The 24270-nt window shown below is 33.5% G+C and overlaps 2 protein-coding genes across 4 annotated transcripts; one reads left to right on the top strand and one right to left on the bottom strand.

Annotated features, from left to right (window-relative positions):
• Positions 1-952: 952 nt before the first annotated feature.
• Positions 953-11483, bottom strand: LOC125052168 ((2R)-3-sulfolactate dehydrogenase (NADP(+))-like). Its single transcript, XM_047652798.1, is given in 8 exon segments — positions 953-1119; positions 7608-7765; positions 8679-8787; positions 9196-9282; positions 9536-9634; positions 10013-10128; positions 10533-10721; positions 11278-11483. Coding segments are annotated over 8 exon segments (1071 nt in total). The 5' UTR covers positions 11426-11483; the 3' UTR covers positions 953-954.
• On the top strand, positions 9562-23523 carry LOC125052149 (uncharacterized oxidoreductase YjmC-like). Of its 3 annotated transcripts, none has more exons than XM_047652769.1 (9): positions 9562-9616; positions 16448-16603; positions 16804-16992; positions 17829-17944; positions 18733-18831; positions 18897-18983; positions 20258-20366; positions 20596-20756; positions 23192-23523. In XM_047652769.1, exons 1-9 carry the CDS (start codon positions 9577-9579, stop codon positions 23354-23356), a joined length of 1122 nt encoding a protein of 373 aa, XP_047508725.1. In that variant the 5' UTR covers positions 9562-9576; the 3' UTR covers positions 23357-23523. The 3 variants fall into 3 exon arrangements, with proteins under 3 accessions (XP_047508725.1, XP_047508733.1, XP_047508741.1); XM_047652777.1 differs by lacking the exon at positions 9562-9616 and adding an exon at positions 12205-12312; XM_047652785.1 differs by lacking the exon at positions 9562-9616 and adding an exon at positions 13548-13660.
• The last annotated feature ends 747 nt before the right edge of the window (positions 23524-24270 follow it).

Below are 24270 nucleotides of genomic sequence, written 5' to 3' on the forward strand. Positions count from 1 at the left end.
ATGAGGTCGTATAATCGTTTTATTGACTATTGGTGTCTGGTTGAATGTATTAAAAAGTTGGGACAACAATTTCGGGGCCTTAAAGCAAATAGGGGGGTTTTTTTATTGGAATATAGACGGGAACTTAACATTAAAATGTGTAGACTTCGCTTCAACTAAACACTATATAGTATATAGGTTTAATAATAATATAGTAATTGACTATAATTATATCACTTATAATGTAATTGTTATTTATATTCTACCTTTTAAGACACACTCACGCCTTTATGTGTGGCTGAATATGCGAAATAGATTGTACCACCGTAACATTTTGGTACCATAGTCTTGCAAATAAATTATTATTTGCAAGACTATGGTACCATAATGGAGAAAGGAAGCAATGGAGGAATTTGAAGAAAGCTACAGGATGCCTATACCCTGAAGGGGTTTCCAATTAATGGTATCTACTGAAGGAAGTTAGAATATCGAGTAACAAGAAATAAAATATATATAATATTTTATTTGTAAATTAATTATTATTATTATTTCAAGTCACAGTCTCATTTTGGTCACTATCAGATGTCAAACTTCGTACAGAGAAAGTAGTTAAACAGCCCTTAAAAATGATTCAGGTAATAACAATAAAAAATAATTAATTAATAAGAATAAAAATTATAGACGAAACAATGGCATGTTCGCGTGTTTTGCTAAAAAGCATCTTGCAAAGGATCATTTTGATCATTCACTGGTCTGTAAAAGTAAGATTGTGTGGTATTTATTTTTTCAAGTTATCTTTTATATGCATGACAATTATGGTTAACATAAAATAGGTATGTTACAACAAATTAAAATACAATAAAAATTCACTTACAAAACAACAAAAATACTAGCAAAACGGATTAGGTATCAGATAGACATTTAACAATGGTTTTTTTAATTTTATAGAATTAAAAATTAAAATAAAAGATGGTATTATATAAATTCTGTTTTAATAGGATCTACACCAATTTTCACAGCTAATTTGTTGTACGACTCGATTTGGGATTGCGGATAGATGATTGTTCCCCGCTCTCTTGTTATAGATTCATTCTTTTTCTCTTTGTCACCAGGAGCTAAAACTGGAAGCGCTGGGTCAACCTGAAATTGTAAAATAATTATGAATAAGACCCCCACCGAGAGTCGATTCCACAGTTCGCTAGTTCGCAATAGAAAATGTCTTCTGAAGCGGACCTTGACCGCGACCGTCGGGTCATCAAGGATTATATTTATAAAGTTTTCATTACAAAATATTTATAATTCGATACTATGTAAATATTAAGTTATGTATTTGAAATGTCAAATAAATTTTTTTTGTGATATAAGGAAAATTTTGAGATTGCTTTGTAACTATATATTTTAATAGAATCTAAAGAAACGTGTAAAACATAAATTATATTGATAGTAACAAGTTACATTATTTATATGCGATTAGAACATTTAAATAACTATCATGTGTTAAAATCAAGATTCCCTTGGCCCTTACAATCACGATTGTAGTTAAACCTATGTTTAACACGTCATATAAAATATATATTTTAGGTATTTTGCGGCACTTAGACTCGTGCATTTAATTAATTATAATTGTAGATTGTTTATTATAATTCATTAGTAACGAAAGGATGATGCAATTTTTACCGACTAAACTTGAGAATAACGTTTATTTCTCACGAACGTCTCTGTGCGCCGGCACTTAGATGTTTTTTTTATAGAACTGGGGGTAATCTGGCAGGAGGCTCACCTGATGCTCAGTGCCCATGGACACTCTCATTTCATGCGAGTGCGATGCCGGCCTTTAAATTACCGACTACCGAGTCTGTTATGTCTAATATCTAGTGCAATTACGATCGAACTTTTATGCAAATTTCGATGTGATTATCTCAATTCTCAATAAGTTGCGAAAATGTCGAAACCTTATTGGTATCGCGGTGTACAAAAATTCAACATTGTCGGGATCACAGTCACTAATTTCAAATTCGGTCCCCGAGCAGATGGGAACAGTAAATATAGATGTGACATGAAACGTTTTTGCAATTGTTTTCTCGATATTTTAAGGAAAGTACACACACACGACCAGCCTCTGTGTCCATCTGAAAAATGCTTTCGTAGGGAAATTATGATTTTTTTTTATTAAAATCAAAAGGTTTTTTTTCTGATCAATTTTGTATTTACGGGCCGGATCCCTGGCCGATAAAGGGGCGTCCACTGCTTTGTTCCCCGAGGCCTTCAGACCTCTAAATCTTGGTCCAGGTTGCGGCACACCTTTTTGAACTATTTTAAGTGTGTTTTTAATGTATAAAGTCTTTCGGAAACAAACTCTGACCACACCACATCTTATACAACTTATAAGCTAGCGAAAAAACGCACTTTCTTCGCTCAACGCTTTTTCTCCTTCAGATGCCCTTTCATCTTTAAACTTTCTTAAAGAGAAAATGTTCACTAAACGAATCAAAACTTTATAAATTCACTAACAATCTTCAACAACATCTTCTCGACCTGCCCTATGCAAGCGGAAAATATTCTTATTGTGCAACAATTGTTTAATTGATGTAAGTGTTATGTAGAAATTTTTGTCAAGTACAGTTAACATGTCAAAAGAAAAAGACTGGCTCACGACCAGTGGCGTAGCTAGGTGACCATGGGCCCTGGGGCAAATTAAAAATTGGGGCCCCACTGCTATGTAAACTGATTAGGTTTTATCAAATTAACATATTAAATATACAAATAATTTAAAAATGCTAAGCTACGTAAGCTCTTATTTTGGCAGGGCAGGTGATAAAAATAATAAATAGTAACAACATAAATTACAATTAATACTTGATGTAGGCTTGGCTAATAAAATGAAATAAGTACAGAAGATTCAAGGGTCTATTATATAAAGGTCGGGCCTACCAACTGACTAAATAACAATTATATTTACAGTTTTCGCAAAAGTATCAATGACTTCGTTTAAATCCAGGCTTGATGCGGTTTTGTTTTCAATTGCTATCTATTTCGCGTTATACTGGGTGCCGCACAAGTACTGGCACTAAAGAAAATTTGTTTATTTTTTTATATGACATTTCCTGTCATTCTGTTGTTGAAAATTGTGTAGTGAACAAATGTAAAATATGTACAATGAAAATAAAGATGGACCGTTTTACTCTCCAAAAACATGGAATAATCGTGTCAATGTTTTTACGGAATAATTCATCAGTGATAAAAACACAACGTGAATTTCGTCGACAATTTCCCCACCGTCCGGCACCGATTGGTCACACAATTCGACGCTTTGCCACACGCCTTGAAGCAACTGGCTCAACATTGGATAGACCTAAGTCTGGGAGACCAAAAACAGGACTTTCAGCTGAAAATATCGATGCTGTGCGCGAAGATGTGGAAGAGTGTCCAGAAACAACAACGAGGTGACGTGCCACGCAATTGGGCATTTCCAGACGGACCCTGCAGCGTATTTTGGTGAAAGACAAAGATTTTCCGTACGAAAATTGACACGATTATTCCACGTTCTTGGGGATTAAAACGATTTTCAGTATATTTTACATTTGTTCACTACACAATTTTCAACAACAGAATGAAATGAAATGTCATATAAAAAAAGGGTGCGTGTACTTATGTACGCGCGTAAGAAGTTATACTTCTTTGGCTTTCTTTATTTTTTTTTTAATATAATTAATAAATAATTAATATTTAAAGTAAACAATTTAATAATATATAATATTTAGTATATTATTCAATTATTAATTAATATTAATAACAATTATTATTTATTATTTTATTATTCATTTAATTTAAAAACTTGGTATGTTTAATAACCTTTTAACTAAGTAACAATAGGTCTTTGTGAAAAAACATTGCTAAATTTCTTTGAAAAAATAATTAAAACTCCTTTATTTGTTAAAAAAAGGTAAATGTCATTATGGTCATTCCAAATTCTTGGCATAGCTGCTAACTTCACGCATATTCTATTTCTTTTTACTTGTAGATTGTCTTATTCCCATCTCGCTCGCGCACGCTATAATCACACTGACAACTTTGTGTCTCAGGTGCGCGCGCATCGTAAAATTTCACTCTCATAAATTTTTCATAACGCGCCTAAAGAAGTTTAAATCCAAAAAATAAACAAATTTTCTTTAAAGCCAGTACTTTTGCGCCACCCAGTACAATGAGCTGTAGCCGAAATCTTTAGATATGACACGATTTATTGACTTTACCGGACATCAATATGAATGGTAAAATCAAATAAAATTGAATCACTATATTGACCAGTACAAAAAAGCTTATTGACATTAGCTTACTTACTGATACAGCATGAATTTTTTAACCGTTCTCAAAAAAAAAATCTTAACTCGAATTCACAATAAAATGCATCGGTGAATAATAAAATGCACATATCACTATCCGTCAAATTGGCAACACGGCCAACCTACAGAAAGAATTTAGGGGAATTCCCTAGGCATAACTTTTGAATTTCTCTCAAATTAATGTCTTGATTAAAGTGGGGTTGCAACCTGTCTTATTTATTTTGAAAATGGGAGAAATTTCCAAAAGTTCAGAACGATCGAGATTTCTGGTGAGGATTCGAGGGCCCCCTGAGCTTGAGGGCCCCGGGGCACTGCCCCGCCTTGCCCCTTGGTAGCTACGCCACTGCTCACGACACAGGAACAGAGTGTGGGGGCTAATGCACTTTCGTTTAAACTAAATATTCTTTTTTATTATGTATAATGAAGTTTTTTTTTGTTTTAAAACACTTTTAAGTACTAAAAAATGATGTACAAAAACAATAGAAAAATTATAACGTGATCTAAGAACATTTGTTTAATTCTACACATCTACGACAATTAAGTAATTATCTTAGACTATTGTCAACCTGAGAAAGTGTTTTAATCATTAAAAAGAATGTGATGTAATTTTTTCATTGAATGTTACATTGAATTGTAAAATTACATTGAAACACAATGAACATTTTAAATATAAAATAAATAGCTACAAACAATTTTTTTTTAAATTCTTTATATTGACTCAAATTATTTTTATGGATATTTTGCATTCTGATGGAGGAAGAATTTTGGAAATCAGCACAGTAGCCTCTGAGTTAATTTGTTTGTAACAAAGGTTATAAAAGAAAATGACTCCTTTGAGAATCTTTTTAGTAAACAATTCTATTAAAGGAAAATGAGAAATGATAATTTACTTTAACATTGAAACTTTAGTAGATACGGAATTGTTACTGTTTTAATCACAGCTATTATTGCATTTGTACAGTTTTCCTGTATCAAGCCATTAATATATAACAATTTAATAATATGCCCGTCACTATGATTGCATACAAGTAATACAAACACGCACGGCTTCACTATAAAATGCATTATTTATTGTATTTAATAATATACACCTATAAGCATTATAAAAACACTCAGTGCACTTAAAAACTAAGAGAACAAGAGAAGTACAAAAAGTATGTAATTCAGCTTTGAATTATTTCTATTTAGGGCATAGCTTTGAGATCTTATTATATATAACGGAGTGATTAGGTTAAGAGATTAAGGAATGACAAAGACAATTAACAGAAAAAGAGAGAGAGACTGGCAAGAACAAGGAACGAGAATTGTAACAATAACGAGAAAGCACGACTTGAATTTTAAAATAGACTAGAACCTGGGGGGTGGTCAACCGCCTGAAGGGCTTGCCAGAAGCTCACTGGATCTAGTACCAAGTGGTGATGGTGGTCAACGAGGGCCGTACTCTGGTTGGCAGTATTTATAGCAACCAGAAACAAGTTTCGTGACATTACGTGGACTTGTTCCGCGACCGAACCCGAATTGACTACAGAGTCAAACGGCAGTCTAGAAACGAATGACAAATATTTACTTTAATATTGATTGTCTCTAAGTTAAGTAAGTAGTTTATAGATCTAGCATCATTGGCAATTAAAATAAACAACCAGTATTAACGGGTTTGAACTATTTTGACTTTGATGTTATTAAATTATAAAGACACACTAACGCCATTACTCTGACATAACAAATTACTTTTATAATAATGACTATGAAATTATTATTAGACTATCAAATAGTCGTTAATTTATAGATCTCGTAATATTGGCAAATCTAATTAACCACAATAATTAATTCTTTAACGGTTATAAAGTAACAACGTCAAAACGTTGTTTATTTGTCGTCACGAACTGTCATTTTCATATAAATTATTTTTACTATTTACTTTAATTTAGACTTTCTACATACATTAATGTTAAGGCATCTTGACTAAACCCCCAGCAGCACCATTCACATTCATGTGTGTAATGCATGGTTTTTAAACTTACTGGTCTCCCTCATATATCTTGCATTTAAAAATCAATAAATTACATACATTAATACAGATATGAAATTAAAAAAAATGGCTTACATATTATCGTTATGATATGATTACGTAATGAAGATATATACCAAAATTTCATTGGAAACGTTTAGACTAATCTTAATCTTTTTTAGTTAAAAATAAAAATAAATCAGTGGCGCTACAACCTCTTTAAGTCTTGGCCTCAGATTTCTGAATCTGTTTCATGATCATTTTTAAATTTTATAGGCAAGTAGGTGATCAGCCTTCAGTGCCTGACACAGGCCGTCGACTTTTTGGGTCTAAGACATGTCGGTTTCCTCACGATGTTTACCTTCAACGTCCGAGCAAATGATAAATGATAAGTTTACTTTAGCTGTACCTAGTTTACTTTATCTAACGGATTCATGATACCATTTCGTCTTGAGACTTTCTATGTCCTAGGTCACGTTTGTAAGCGGATCTTTCATGGCTCAACGTATGCCAAAAGAAAGTTGGCATTGGCTCTAATGATTGTTAAACCCTTACATAGTTATAATGTATGAATTATTCAAGACTATTCACGTGAAGTACGTGACTCAATATAAATATATCATATCATCCTACATAACTTAGTTGGTAACCCAAATCAAAAATAATCATAGGGATAAATGTAAAACGTAAGACGAAAGCTTGATTGAAAAAAACACTAAAGGTTATATATTTCTATTTGTAAATACGCCATCGTATTCTTCATATTCCCCCTCACCTTGTCCTGAATTTGACAGGTTTTCATAACAAGAGAATTTCGAATCTACTTTCCATCTAAGACAAACCGTTAAAACAAAACCTACAATCACTGTGACGACGCCTTGAAACGAACTAACGAAGTTATTCGGGCCGTAAAGGATACACTTACAACTTCTCTATCTTAGCCACTGGTTCCTTCGGGTGGGTCAGTCAGTGGTTAGACTGGTTGACGATCCGCTCTTTAGGTCGGAGGAAGTCCACCATCCTTCCTGCACACCCTCAATGGTAATTGGTAAAACGAAATATGACGGACTTCTTACGGAACGCTTTTATCGCCTTAGACCTCGTTTAGTGATTAACTTTTGTTTGATTGTTTGTATAATATATATGTACATATTTCAACACAGATAAGAAGCTGATCCCATCGGGAATCAAACTAAATTTCTGAATAAACAAACTTTACTAACTAAGGTCTTAGAAACAGATAGAATACTAGTATTCAATTATCTACAACTGGTACTTACTGGTTCCAGACTTCTGTAATGATCAAGGCAACCCTTTACTCTGCCTTGGAAGCCAGGTGCGAATCGTTCTGGGTCGATAGCCACAAAGCATTGGCCCATGTTGGGAGGTTGCGTCTGAGTGTATGACCAACCGGGCACTTTATGAGATGGATTCGATCCTGAAAGTTCCGAAGTGTTAACAGATACGAAAATGTCTATATTTTTAATTTTATAATTCACGCATTTTTCCTAATGGAAAATCATTTATTATTATTAAAGATTTATTAATGAATCCATACAACAATTGGTTAGATTACAATCCTTAATTTAAGTATTAGTTGTAGATTTCTTTTTCCTTTTTGATTGTCTAGTTTTTGTATGGCCTCTTTTAGGGTAAAAGCCTCCTCCATATTTTTCAATTTTTCTTTGTCTTCAGGAACATTTATCCAGTTTTTCCCCGCTAGTTCTAAATAAAAGATGGACACTTGAAATAACAAAATGGACTGGACCTACTAGAAAGACACGTATCGGACGACAAAAGAAATGATGGACAGGTGTCGTTACAGAACTAGCGCATATTACCATATAATTAGGTAAATATTATTTCTAATTCATATGTTACGATCTCGATACGAGCTGTATCGAGCTTGCTCGTTCAGTCAATAAACGCCATATACGCTTATTATGTGTGCTGTATCCTTTTTGTAAAAGGCTCCGTACCTACCAGCTAATCCTTTTATATATGTATCATCATACATGTCCAGTTGTCGGATAATAAACGCAACTTGTATTTTAATTTACAACCTCGGCTATTATTATTTTACACGTCAGTATTTATGAAAACAAATGTTATATCTGTTTTTATATACGTTATAAGTTGTTAACTGTGATTTATGATTATGTTTGAACGTGTATTCCTTGTGTGTAATGTAATTATTTAGATATTGTTTAATAAGTAACTACTGATAAGCAAATAAATAAATAAACTTTGTAATATTAAGCAACATTAATTCTCAATTATGTACGTGCATTTACACAAAACACACCCATGTGTGTAAATACACAACTGCACGCTTATAAAAATTAATTTACCAGATAGACCACTTCAGAACTGTTCCACCATTACACTTAAACCGTAGCCTTTGTAACCGCTTGTCTGCTCGAAACCACCGAGCGGCATAAGTCGGCCAGATTCAAACGCCTGCAATAAATTGTGAGCAATGTTTAGTTACGTTATGTTGAATTTGTTATATTTTTTACACAGGAGTTATAAGTATCATAGTTGAAATTAAATGTTTATTAACAATAGTTCAAGCGGCTGGCTCCCAACCCTAAGGTTGGTGTTTGTATTATCAGGCTCATCAATCAGCCTGTGCATCAATATTATTTATTTGTTCAAAGTTAATAAATGCTCGTACGGTGAAGAATTTTTCTTGCCCGTAATATATTAACTACAAGACAAGGTGGATCACCTACTTGCCCTTAAACAAAAATTATAAATGAAACAGATGACAAATAAAAAGGGTTACAACTCACGAGTGCGACGTTTGCAACCCAGAGTAAACAGAGACTCTACCGACACATGTATGAGAATATAAATAGAGTGTACCAGTTCAGCATCTGTGGTTAGCTTAGCGTCTGGCCCGAGAGCCCAGCCTTCTGGTATCTTTTCTCCTTTACACATCTGTATTTCCACCTAAAATATTACAAAGTCCTTTAAAAAAGTATAAACCTTACGCTGTTGATTGAAAAATGAAAATGAACAAATAGAGGTGAGTAGAACAGAAATTGAACAGGCTTCGTTTTATTATGACACTCATATGTACTTATAGTGATATTTATACTATTTCAGCTTCATAAACATGACATAGATAGATAGTGATTTATCTTATATTAAAAATGTTTATAAATAAAATCGAAATTTACTTGTTGCAGTGATCACACGTTACCTTGCCCATAGCAGCCGCGGTAGTTGCCATATCAACCACTAATGAGTCGCCGCCACCTGCTGGTGCTGCCATCGCGATGGGGTTTGTACCATTTGCGCTCTATAATATAAATTGACATTGGTAGCTGTTAAAGTAGTGCCACAGCTTTGTGTGCGTGAGGATAGCGGCGATGGCTAATTAAAAATGTTTCGAAAAGCATAGCAGTGCTAGCCTATAAAGATGAGAAAATCAACGCCTGTTGCATATTACCTGGAGTTGTGTTATTATCCTACTCTGTGCTCTATGCCCCGTGTTACGTGTATCTTTCTTTATTATAAGAAATTACGACAAATTGCAAATTAATATTAACGACTGGACAATAAATTCCCGAGATAATTGTTGTATACAAAATCACTTCATATTTAAGTAATTATTTTGAATCCCTATATTACACAGGTAAGGGAGTTTAATAATTAAAACAATAAAAATAAATCTTACGTTTTTAGACCTCGTAGGCGTCATAATTGGCGCAGAATTGGTAAAAGCCATGCCGATTAGACCTTCACGCTCTGCCTTTAGAGCCCAGTAGCCAGCCATTCCAAAATGGTTACATCCTACCCAAAGTAACATAATATATTTATAAATGTCTATTTCAAACATTATCGGTTTATTATATGATATATAATTAGCTAGGCTCATTTGACGCAATTGATCATGGGCAGTGAGTGGACTTGTCAGGAACGAAAATAGTTTCGTGGGGAAAGGGATGGGAGATCTTCATCAATATATTATTTTGATCTAGACGTTTAGGTCGCTATTTAATTTATTTCGTTACCACGTCAATTAATTCTTATTATGAAATAAGCTTTTACAAATACTTGAGAAGGCCTTTACATTCTTCATAATTAACATCCATTTCATTAACAGAATAATAGGCAGAATTACTTTCCCAGTAGTACATACAGCGGACTAGATTCGTCAATAACCGAAAACTATTATACATTATGACAATTCTTACCTTTAGCTGAGACCCACCCTACTCCACTTTCTTTTGCCTTCTTTATGGCTAAGTCCATACAGAAGTTTCCCACTGTAGCACCCAAAGCATGCGCTCCATCCACCCAAACTGTAGCGGCAGATTCCTTTAATATCGCCGGTCTTGCAGCTGGCTTACAAATGCCGTTCTTCATGTCATTGATATAGAGTTCTGTATTCAAGAAATCCCATAAGAATTGAATTATCTAATCATTAGTCTTTATTGCCGAGGTATTATTGGAAGGTTTATTTTACGCTTGTATACATTTAACTGTTACCTATTAATGCAAATATTTATTAATGCAAATGTATAATTTCTACAACTTTTTGACTTCTTCTAAATTTTTACTGCCTTAGTTTTAAACATACAGATAGTGAAAATAATGAGTATTTTTCTGAAATAGATTAGAAACAAAAAAAAATTATATTCGGATTTATTAATAAAATTAGATCTAGAAAATCTATGATATCAATTTTTGTTAGTTAAGTTATTGAAAATGTATCTAATTAATAAAAGATAAAATAAATCAGTGGCGCTTCAACCTTTTTAGGTCTGGGCCTCAGATTTCTGTATCTGTTTCATGATCATTTGTCAATCTAATAGGCAAGTATCAGCTTGCTGTGCCGTCGACTTATTGGGTTTAAGGCAAGCCCTTTTCCTTACGATGTTTTCCTTCCTCAGGGATGAGAGATAATAGCCTAATAATAGTAATTTAACCAAAACTCACCGAGACGATTGAGGCCGTGGCTAAAGTGCCCGACTAAATCGGCATGGATCAAGAGATCCGCCTGGGCCTTCGCTTCCGACTGTGGAGCCCCCACAGCTGCTAAACTTTCCTCCATAAATCTTAGAACTTCATCAATTCTAACTGCCATCTTTGAATATCAGTGTTGAACTGATTTGTCGCACAATAATCTGCTTTAAATACATTGTTTAGTGTATCTCGATAAGTTAGTTTGGGTTCATTACATAATTGTATTTTTATTTTGTTCGATAACAAAGTTCAGATTGTGTTTGTATTATTTTTATATCGAATATATTAAATGTTGACGTCAATTGTTTCGTGATTAATTGTAATATTCCTTTCATTTTACAGCAAGCTGTTTCCACCGTAATCATATAAACGAAATCAATTCAATTATTAGACAAAATGAATTATTGCAGAGATAATGAATTGGATCGAGTTAAAATTACTAAAGATGTTTGTAAAACAACTTTACAAAGAATCTCCAAAATTCTAACAATTGTTTTTTTAGAAAAACTATTAAATCAATTGTTTCCTTGTTTGTGAATCACGCTTATTAATTCTCAATTATTCTGCACATTTATTTTAATGACTATGACAGTTACAGTTTAATGTGTATTGAATGCGCTATCGCTACAAGCGATGGCGCACGTACGCACTCACGTTGCGTATAATTCTAGGTTCATTTCCGGGCTAAATAATTGTTTAGTGTGAGGTACAGAATGTATTAATTCTGTTTTAAAGTATGTAATTGTTTGTTCTGAGTGTTACCCTAAGAAAATATCTTCTTTTCTAAAGAATATACTTGGCGATTACGCCATACTGTCGATAGAGATTCTGGGCGTACTCGCTAGGAAGTTGAATCCCTTTATCAGGCAAAGTAAAGGTTATTAACTTAATATTTGTTTATACTTAAGATAATGCATTAATATAAATGCATTGTGACTGTAAGTGCGGTGGTATACAGTCATATTTTTTATAAATTATACTTTATATTTGTCATGGAGGAGTGTCAAGGTAAAATACACAATATTTTAGTTAATAAGTGCTTAGGGCAAGATTAAGAATCGAGTCTTAGCGACCCCGTATTTCAAAAATCAATAAATGTTTGACATACGAGAGTCAGACTAAGGGCTTTTTTGCCCATGGACTCTCACACAGATAATTAAATGACCATAGAGTAATGCCCTGGTGTCTGTCTATTTGAAGTGTCGCAATCCTCTTATGGAGTTTATATTAATAATATATTAAAATATCAATCAGCTTATGTATGCAGTCCTTATAATATCGAATTTTATTAAACAAATAACCTTTAACACTTATACTGGAATTGTATTCAGTTGCTTAATCCATAAATGTGTGTATTAAACTTTTTAGTTGAATACAAACCTATAGACACCAATGTTTTTGGGAGCGTTGCGGGCCTTTTAAGTAGGTGTAAGCCCTTTTTTTTAATATTTGGAGCGAGCTCCAAATATTGGTGGAGACACCTGAAGATTATATAGAATTTATAAAGAATTTCATGAATATTCCTTAATTTAACTAATTGCTTTATTAATTTTATCAGGCGCAAACATATAGATGCCGCTAATAAGAGATATTGTGTGATGTGATGTGAACAGATTAGATCATCCCAGGCCGTATAGGCCGGTATAGGTTAAGTATAGTGAATAGGAAAAAGTAAAAACTTACCTATATTTAGATAAAGTTGTTTCCTTGTCATACATCTACAATAAACTATTAGAACCTGATTATATTAATTTTAAATTGAAGTCTCAGAATCGTTAATCAAATTATTAAATTTGATTAACCCAATGATGATATGTATTGTCCGTTAATGTATATTGATAAATGCTCTTTTTTGCGTAAATAGTAGTTGTGTTGTATATGTATTAAATATGTTGTTATCAACCTACACAGTAGACGTAAAGGGAATCGAAGAAACATTAATGTTTTGGTCGGTATTATGTTTTTTGCTTATGCGTTAAGTTGTTTGGTATCCGCAGTTTATAAATCTTATTGTTAGGTAAAAGTAATGTTGTGATTACAAAACAGCATTTTTATTATTGAAAGAAATAAAAGTAGCAATATTCTCAAAATAAATTTTACAAAAAGCAGGAGTAAATGCATGCTTAATTGTTACTTAAGAATTAATTAGCTATTTCCGTATCAGCTTGTCTATGTGTAATATTATATATACAGTACGTAACATAATGAAGTTTGTAGTTCGTCAATCGTCATTCGTCATCGACCATCGTTGCTAACTTCAGTCGCGAAACTAATGCATTGCAGTCGGACGTGTTATCGCTATCAATAGTTTGTTTATCTATTCTTTATACTGATTTGTTTGTTACTATCATTTAAGGTGAGTGTCTATTTGGTAATTATATTTTAGTGGTAAAATAATTGTTGAATAGGAGTGATTTTGAAAAATATTCTTATTTATCCTCATTATGTCTTCCTTCTAACTATAGCTAATTTTGCGGCATTATGTTGCGAAATAGATGTATGAATGTTTTATTAATGCAAACGCCTGAGCAACTAACCAACACTAGCAATCGTTCGGGATATCTATTACATTTTTTAAAGCTTTTTAATATATCAGTATAGTTTTATTAATCGTTATAACAGTTTGAGACTGACGTTACAAGTATTTTGGATTTAAAACCTTTGTGTAAAAAACAAATATACTGATTAATTGTTTTTATTAAAAACATTAAATCTCAAACAACTTCTTTATCAAATCAATAATAATCAAATAAAAGCAATATTTTTGATATTATTTGATGCAAACAATCGTTTTTTACGCTTTTGGAAAGGAAAAACACAAATTACAAAAGTGTTATAATCAATTGTAAATGTAATGATATTTATTTACATTGGATGTAACCGTTTGTTTGTAAGCACAGTATAATTATTCAACTTTTCGAATTGCGCTGGTCAAACCGGTTTCAATATGTGAAATTATGTTTTCCTCTGTATAATAGGCTACGTGATATCTGTTGGTGTAACCCAGGAAAATACAATTAGAAATAGGTTGTGGTTCATTTATCCTCAAATAAATATAATTTATTTATTGATATATGGTGAAGGAAAAACGGCGGCATCACACATGCCTTAGGCCCAAAGAGTTGACAGCGTGTGTCAGGCACAGAAGGTACACTACGCGAAACATGGGAAAAGTTTGTAGCTATTGGGTTCTTTTTATATATAAAATTCTCGTCTCACAATGTCCGTTCCCATACTCCTCCGAAACGGCTCGACCGATTCTTATGAAAGTTTTTATGCATATTCAGTAAGTCTGAGAATCGGCTAAAATCTATCTTGCAAACACCTAAGTGATAAGGGGTGTCCACCCCAAAAAAATATTTTTATTTTTTAGAGAATTTTTTTGTTTTTATTTTTTTTATACAAAAATAAATACAACCCCTAATTTTCACACCTCTACGCTCAACTCCTAATTTTTATTATAAGATATAGAATTTATATATAGAAGATAGTTATTTTTATTGAATTAAAAAAATGTTTCCTGGAAATAATACACATGGCAAAACAACTTTTGCCGGGTCAGCTAGTTTTGATATAATCGAATCTTAGTGTCTTGAAAACAAGGAATACTAGCTTACTTGTATTTTGCGTCTTATAATGAATCACTAAGCTTATTCTTAGCTCAGATGCACAGTTCTTAAAAAAGTTATAAGAGGGCATAGCCTAATTTATTTGTTATTTATTTATTAAATAGATCATTTGTATTATTGATATCTTAATTTACGAGTGCTCAAAAGAGATACAATTGATGTATGTTTAATGTAGTTTTGTAAATAACAATTTTATTGACCACCATTGATTGATTTTTCTCGAGTAGTGACGCGGGTAAATGTCCGCGTTCTCTCGGGCGTTAATTGGTGAAGGGCGGAACAACTAGGCTCCGTCGTTAGGTCCGAGGTTCGAGTGGGATTCTATTTTGGGGAACGATTAGAGATTGTCTAAATCAGTATGCAACCAAATCTATTGTTCTTTTTAAAACGACATCTGAGAGGCCTACTAGACTACTCATCCTAATGTTATCTTAAAATAAATATATTAAATCTTACCAACTTTCTTTACATAAAATATGGATTATAAAATACCGTAGCAAATGTCCAACTCATTTGTCTAAAACGATGGATATTTAAGTCAACTAAAATTGTTTGAATTTGATTTACAAAAACCTAAAAAAAAAGGGAAAATAGATTTCCGCATTTCGTTATTCGTTTACGTCCCCCAGACTGAATGCCCAATAAAAAAATCGGATGCCCAACATATTAAACAAATAGTTTTAATTTTTTTTATTGATATTTTTTTTATTAAAATTTAATTACTTTTAATTACTTAGAATCTCATTTAGAACATGGTATAATGGTTGCAGCTCCTTACAAACATTGTGTAAAACAAAAAACTTGGCGATTAAAAAAAGTAGCGGAGAGTTTATTGCCAGTACTAATCCGTTCTGCGCCCTTGATTTGAGAACTGCTCTGCGATTCTGTAACTCACTTTTCGAACTCACACAGCGGTTTTCGCATCGGCGGTCGCTCTCAGTCAGCTCTCAAATCAGTCGTGAAGCAGTCATTTTATGATTTGGCATTCTGATAAACAATAAACTATAAGCTCCCACCTTTTCAGAATGCCAAATCATAAAATGACTGCTTCACGACTGATTTGAGAGCGACTGCTGATGCGAAAACCGCTGTGTGAGTTCGAAAAGTGAGTTACAGAATCGCAGGGCTGGCAGTAAATGCAATTAGAACCATTTAATATGTATTTCCTTTTTGACGTTCATAACTGTATATTGTGTTACCTATATATTCGTTTATTAATAATTTATGTTATTATTATTAATTACTTAAGATGTCATGTGGAACATGGTGTAATGGTTGCAGCTCCTTACAAACGTTGTGTAAAAAAAAACATGGCGATTAAAAAGAGTCGCGGAGAGTTTATTGCCAGTTCTTCTCTACCGTTCTACGCCCTTGATTTGAGAACTGGCACTAAATGTAAAGGTAGAACATTTCTATTAAGTGTACATTGTGTTACCTATATGATTAAATGATGTTTGAATTTTATTAGATAAATCATTTTTATTTGATTGCTAAACATATGTTTTTGTTTTTAGTTAAAATGGGTAAGGTCGCCACCAGGGAAGCGTTGCGGTTTATGACAGACTGCCTCAAAGCCGCTGGCGCATCAGCTAAAGCAGCGGCGCAGCAGGCGGATTTGCTTCTTCAAGCTGACAGAATGGGACATCCAAGCCATGGACTTAATAGATTAGGTATTAGGCGACTGAAATCTTATGTATTTCTTTATTTATGCGAACAAAACAATGTTGTTTGTTGTTTATTTTGTTGCATTGTAACAGCGGTTTCTGAATAAACTTATTTAAAGAGTGTTTAGTGGAGGCACTTTAGTATGTGAGAAACCTGTAATATTAGCTCCAACTTTCCTTTTCTAATTAGGGATATCCTTTTACAGAGTTGTATGTAAACGATATTCTAACTGGTGCTTGTACACCAAACAACGAGCCAAAGATCCTGAAGGAGACGCCGTCTACGGCTTGGGTGGATGCAAATAATGTCCTAGGAGCGACGGCAAGTCATTTCGGAATGGACATTGCTATTAAAAAGGCGAAGGAGACGGGAGTTGGCTGGGTTACAGTTAAAGGTAAAATGAAATAAAAAAATAGTTGACAGTCCGCTTTTTTCTTAATACATTACAATTAAGTCTGAGCGTTTAGGGCTAAAGAGTAATATATAAGACATAGACATAACATTTATTACTAACAAAAACACACACACATAAACACACAAAATAACAATAATCAAAGAATAAAATAAAATAAAAAATATAAAGGGAGATATAAAAAAAAATCCCTTTTCCCATTCGGTTCGCTTTAAGTGTGTAATGCGTGTGTGCTGTGGTTGTGATTGGTCCTGGTTCAGCATTATGCTGAGGAGCAGAATGTTCCATATCGCTGGTCATTCTGCCAGAGACCACAGCAGCTAGTTTGCGGCTCAGTCGCAAAAAAAAAGAAAGAAAAGGACTATAATAATACGTAGTAGGTAAAATATAAGTAAAATTTAGCAGTGTAAGTAATGAAGTCTTGTGTAAAGGTGTATAGTAAATAAAATAAAATTAAAAGTTAAAAATAAGAATAATAACAATAAGCCTTTATTCATCCACATATTATTGACATATGTTTAACAAAAATAAAATGTCTACTACTCTAAGATGCGGCCCCTGTCCAGAAGAAGGCATCCAATCTTTTCCAGCTACCCTTTCGATCCCGTCGGCCCATCGCTCTATTGTTCAGCCCTTGCTACTTATGGGCCAGTCCTTCTCTTGTTAAAATATGTTTGAAAAAAATTAATCCTACATAAAACAAATAATATAGAAAGCCGTCGTTCACTAGTCCGTCCTTCAAAACAAGTAACACAATGCCTTTTTAACATAGCGTTTATTGAAATGAAAGATAAAGAAGTAATAGTCCATTTTTACAGGATCTAATCACTATGGGATGGCAGGCTATTGGGGGAAAAAGGCGGCAGACAGCAGCCTAATAGGTATGGCATACACAAACACATCACCATTACTAGCCCCAACGAGAAGCAAAAAGGTATGTTTCTTATAGTTTGTATAGATGGTGTTTACTTAAAAAACTTTGATTTTCCATTACCAATATCAAGTGTTTTTAATTACTGTTATTATAATCTTTTACATATAAAACCTAAACATAACCGTCAAATAAATAGTATTTACAATTTTCTTAACTTACAATATAGTAATAATAAACCAAGATATTGCTGCCATTATATGGGGCAAACTTGGTGGCTCTTACCAAAAAAGATGGTGGGGTTAGGCCAATTGCTGTGGGAAGCACTTTACGTAGATTTACCTCGAAAATTGTAGAAAAACATATAAGTAATTAGCTATGGCATATTTATAGCGATTTCACAGCCGCCGTTAATACACGCTTTGCGAACTCTATTTACTAACGAAAAATTTGATGTGTTGTTGAAAGTTGACGTCAAAAATGCATTTAATTCAATAAGCAAAGATACCAGACTTTGAAAGTGATCCTCTTGGGCCGGCTATTTTTAGTCTCGCAATAAATTCTTGTTAAGTTGGCGCCTGGTAGATAGTACTAAATAAAAATAAAAAAAATAGAAATAAAATTAAAAATTATAAAAAACAACAACTATTATTAAATTGTTTTGGATTTATTTAAGAAAATATAAATATCTATACATAAATAAAAAAAATCTTTTATATTAATTGCATCTCACAAATTCGAAATTCATTCGAAACAAAAACTACGTTGTGTGGTTAAATACTAGTCCACTTTTTGTGTCTCCTTTTATTATTATTATAGTAATATGACATACTATATTGTTCGTTTTTCAGGCTGCCCTTGGTACAAATCCTTTAGCGGTGGTTGCTCCAGCATTAGACGGTGAATCCTTCTATTTGGATATGGCTACTACCGCTGTCGCCGTCGGAAAGGTATTATTATTAAAAAAAATAAGCTGTTTTTATTAAAATAAATCAAACTATGTTATATTTTTCAGATAGAAATGCAGATGCGTAAAGGCGAACCTTTGCCAAGCGGCTGGGCTCAAGGTCCGGACGGGACAGAAACAAATGATGCATCTTTAGTACGTACCCCATTTCTAATTCTAAGCCAATCAAAACTTGGTTTTCACCCGTACTTCAAAAACGTATTAAATTTTGACGTACGAGAGTTAACATTCACGCTAAGTGTGCTAAGAATTACAGAATTACACAACACAATATAAATTTATTAAGTGTTTTTTGCCCTAGTGACTTAAGTGTAGTGTTGTGCGTTCAAATCACAGCTGTGCACCAATGGATTTTTTAAATTTTTGTAGTAAAACTTGCTTATGCGGTGTACGGTGAACGCAAACATTTTAGGCACGACATCTGTCAGATAGACTGATAACGTTTTGTCTATGTGAGAGAGTGGAGTGTTCAGAGGAGTTGTTCGGATTAATACCTGCAGCTGAATTTCATCATCGGACGTCGAGGCAGAATATGAAATTCCACCCGTATCACCTCGACGTCCGCCGTTCCACAACTGAGCGTTTTTCAAGGCAGTTTTTGCCGCGCACCACCGCTATGTGGAACCAGCTGCCCACATAAAGTATTTCCGAACCAATTCGACTTAGGGTCCTTCAAGAAAAGAGCGTACCAATTCTTAAAAGGCCGGCAACGCACTCGTGAGCCCTCTAGCATTGAGAGTGTCCATGGGCGGCGGGGTGGTATCACTTAACATCAGGTGAGCCTCCTGCTCGTTTGACCCCCCTTCTATAAAAAAATAAAACAAGACAACATAAGACCAATATTGGGTTGAGTTTTTGTATATTTATATGTTGTGTCTACTTGTCTTTTGATTATCGCCATGGGCGTATCCAAGCCATGACCTTTGTGGACAAAATGGCGCTCTTGTACGGGCTGTGCAAAAACATGTTAATGTAATGTCTAAAATTATTTATAACTTCAGAAGGAAATTGATCAGTCATTCAGATCTACCCATAGATATCATCGTCCGTTTATATATAACTTGGGATCATATTTTAATTCGTATCTGAAGACACATTTTCTTCTTGAGCGCTGACAAATATGTCTAACTTCATAGGGAAAAAATGGTTAGCTGTGGAAACTAGATTTACGTTTGATTTAAATTCAAGAATACGGGGGCTTAGTCAAGATGCTTTAACAGTAGTATACTACTGTAGAAAGTAGAAAACTAAATTTGTATGAAAATTTGTCGACACCAACTGTCACTTACAAATTTAGTTTTCGTCTTTGACAGGCCTTAGTCTCTGTAGGAACTGTTCAGTCCCATAACTTTCAGTAATACATATATTTTATTTATTAAAATAATAATTTGAAACAAAATGAATTTTAGGCCTTCAAGACCGGATGTCTGATGCCACTTGGAGGCGGAGAACATACTTCCGGTTACAAAGGGTATGGATTAGCAGCTATGGTGGAACTTTTTTGTGGAATACTATCAGGTAATTTGTCTAATAGCTGACGCTAGCTAATGCAGCAATTTTCACCCAGTACATATAATCATTGTAAACTGAAAATATTCAAAAATTACGCGCCATCATCTTAACTCTTTTTTGATAAGTTTAAGTATTACTTTGAGTTTTTATAATTAGTATTTTCATTTGAGCAACAAAGCAATGTTTTTGCCAAGCAATCTTTTTTTGCAGAAACATAAAATTTTATATGTTTAAGGTTCAAATTACGGTCACCACATACGATCCTGGTCGCACACTGGTAAAGGTGGGCCTGCGAATTTGGGTCACTGTTTCGTCGCATTGGACCCAGAATGCTTCGCACCCGGTTTTTCCGACAGACTCACAGACTGCATACAACATTGGCGGAACTTAGAACCGGTATTCTATTTAAGAAATGCCTGCAAACATGTACTTACATAGATTATAGATCATTTGGTAACGATCTAGCCTAATCCTATTAGACCGAATATCGACCCCCAGATACAATAATAATATTTTTAACTTACATGCTATTCTGTAATTATATATGCAAGACTAGTATTCGTCTTCTCGAATTTATTAGCAACCACGTTGGTCAGGTTGACTGTCCACATAGGCCTCCCACAATGATTTCCACATCTCTCTATCCTTGGCAGACTTTCTCCATCCTTTTGGTAAATCGTACTCTCATCTTTTGATTTGAGAAACAATAAACTATACTGATTAGGTAGAAGGCTGTTTTAATTACATGCAAAAAAATTGTATCCACCAATGAATCGCAAAACCTTTATGGAAGTCTTTCGCGGTCCGCTATTACTTTATTATTAATACTTGGCGATTAAAAAGAGTGGTGAAAGTTTTTTTCTTCTTACCCGCTCTACGCCCCTATCTTCCGAACTGCTTCCTAACACAGCGGTTTTCACAGCGGCTCAAATCAGTCATAAAGCAGTCATTTTACGATTTGACATTCTGATAAGGAGTAGTAGTTTATTGTTTATCAGTATGCCAGAGAGTTCGAAAAGTGAATTACAGAATCGCAACGCTGCTAGTAAATGTAAATTTACTATTAATTTAACTTCTTTTTGACATTTATAAGTGTACTTGTTTACCTATTAGACCAGTGCAGATAGCCTTTAAAATAAATAAAAAGTGAAAAAAATTACAGTAGTATGAAACCCATTAGAAAAGCAGGGGAATATGATCAAAATGAAAGGAAAAATAAATTACGGTCGATCTGAGGTCGGGAAGGGGAAGGGGGGGAGTTTTAAGGGTAAAAAACGGTTTATCTCGATTTCCGGCAAAACTACAAGTCCTATCGAAGAAAGTTAAATGGCAAAGTTGGAGGTAATAAAAAGATCTAAAACTTTTGTATTCACACATTTTTCACATAACCTCAAAATTTATGTGAAAAATTCAAAAAACCAAGTTTTTGGTTTTTTATTTTTATCTTTAACAAAAATATTTTTTTTTAACGAAATTTGGTGAAAACTTACCTTTCTATGTCCCAAATACACTGTAATTTATTTGATTAAAAATATTTATTTGTTCACCTTATTTTGAATTAATATCGAAAAAACACCCTAATTTTCAATCGAAAATTCTGACGTCAAAATTTCAGCTTTTATCAAAAAGTTGGTGTGCTTTCAGTTCGTTGAAATCTCTACTTTCCTATGGTAAAAAAATATATATCTTCTTTAAATTATAATTAGATGCCTATTTATTACTTTTTTAAGATAACTTATATATACCTGAGTGACTTAAAAAAAAAATTTAGCCTTTAGATGGGCTAAAATTTTCGTATTTCATAGAGAAGTAAGGAAGGGGGATGACAGGTCTGGGCGTTACTGCATACGATTTTTTGCGTTTTCTGAGAAGATTTACTATGGTAATATATATATATTTTTTTACCATAGGAAAGTAGAGATTTCAAAGAACTGAAAGCACACCAACTTTTTGATAAAAGCTGAAATTTTGACGTCAGAATTTTCGATTGAAAATTAGGGTGTTTTTTCGATATTAATTCAAAATAAGGTGAACAAATAAATATTTTTAATCAAATAAATTACAGTGTATTTGGGACATAGAAAGGTAAGTTTTCACCAAATTTCGTTAAAAAAAAAATATTTTTGTTAAAGATAAAAATAAAAAACCAAAAACTTGGTTTTTTGAATTTTTCACATAAATTTTGAGGTTATGTGAAAAATGTGTGAATACAAAAGTTTTAGATCTTTTTATTACCTCCAACTTTGCCATTTAACTTTCTTCAATAGGACTTGTAGTTTTGCCGGAAATCGAGATAAACCGTTTTTTACCCTTAAAACTCCCCCCCCTACCCCTTCCCGACCTCAGATCGACCGTAATTTATTTTTCTTTTCATTTTGATCATATTCCCCTGCTTTTCTAATGGGTTTCATCCTACTGTATTTTTTTTAGGTTTCAAAAATTATCGGCACTGGTCTATATATGAATAAAGATATTTTGAGTTTGAGCTTCACAAGACATTTTCTTTTGCGAACTAGCGAACTTTGGAATCGACTCCCGGGTGTAGCCTTCCCTGGGAGATGTAGACTAGACTATGTAGACTATGGATACCCATTTAAGTGGGGACACTTAAATGGGTATCCATGACTGCCCTTGTTGGAGATCCCCTAGGCTCGTCTGCTTGTTTATGTTATGAAAAAATTGCCTGTGGCTTTGTGGTACATCACTTTTAGCTGTTTATTTTTTCCAGTTCAAGTGTCTTGTCTAAACAAATTGTTCTAATAACTTATTTACATATTTTAATAAATGCAGAAATAATATAGTCATAGGAGCCATCGTTAACATTTTTCCAGACCGATCCGAAAACTCCGGTAATGGCACCAGGAGATAAGGAAAAGAGAGCGGCAAAGGCAACAGACGAACGAGGGACTGTTTCATACGTCAAGCAGCAAATCGAGTCAAGCGCAGCAGTGGCTGAACGTCTGAAAGTCACGCCCATGGATGTTAAATTAGATTAACTAAATTTTAAAGCTTATTTTATAAATCATGATATTAAATTATAATCTATTTTTCTTTTTTGGAAATTATGAAAAATGTCGCTGTAGTGATTTTGAAGACCCATTTATATACTTCTGATTGTACAGAATAAAATGTGAAATAAGGAAATATACAAAATGTTATTTTATTAATTAGTTTTATTCTTAAGTATGAATTGTATTGTGATGCTATTTGCAATATTTGTTTTTTGTCCAATCTGAAGATAACTGTTTTGATTTTTTTATAGAACGGCAAACGGGTAGGATGTTAAATGAATACGCCGCTTATGCACATTCACATTGCTAAGATTAGCAAGTGCGTAGCTGACCTTTTAGGAATAGGTACGCTCTTATGTTGAAGGATCCTATCCTGTCGAATTGATTCGGAAATACTTCAGTGGGTAGCTGTTTCCACATAGTGGTAGTGCATGGCAAAAAGTGCCTTAAAAAGCGTTCAGTTATGTAACGACGGACGTGGAGGTGATACGTGTGGAATTTCGTATTCTGCCTCGACAACCTATGAGTTTCACGCATCGCTAAGGGATCAACCCCTCGGAAAGTGACTGGTCGTCGACGCTCACGACGGCTCGTGGTTTTACAAATTTATCAATGAACCAATATATGATTTTGCTATAGACGTCTTAGTTATAGAAGGATTTTTTTACGTGATGAAAGCAAAGCAAACGAATTATTAGTTTTTGAACGAAACATTAGCGTCTTTTTAAATACGTACGTATTACGTAGATTATTATGTAAAGGCCGATTTACATTATCTTAGTGTTTAGGGAGTGCTTTAGTACAACTTGAAAGGCAAGTTCTTTAGCGTAGCGTTTACTAAAGCAAGTAGCGTTTACATGTTTCAACTAAAGTACTATCCTAAAGCACTCTCCTAAACA

This window comes from Pieris napi, chromosome 1 (genome assembly GCF_905475465.1).
Source record: "Pieris napi chromosome 1, ilPieNapi1.2, whole genome shotgun sequence".
Classification (NCBI taxonomy): domain Eukaryota; kingdom Metazoa; phylum Arthropoda; class Insecta; order Lepidoptera; family Pieridae; genus Pieris; species Pieris napi.

Excerpts from the sequence above, each read along its gene's own strand:
- LOC125052149 (XM_047652769.1), top strand. The coding sequence starts at position 9,577 with ATGAGTCGCCGCCACCTGCTGGTGCTGCCATCGCGATGGG. Across the intron at positions 16,993-17,828 it reads TGGCTGGGTTACAGTTAAAG|GATCTAATCACTATGGGATG; the intron begins GTAAAATGAAAT and ends CCATTTTTACAG. Across the intron at positions 20,367-20,595 it reads TTTTTGTGGAATACTATCAG|GTTCAAATTACGGTCACCAC; the intron begins GTAATTTGTCTA and ends TATATGTTTAAG.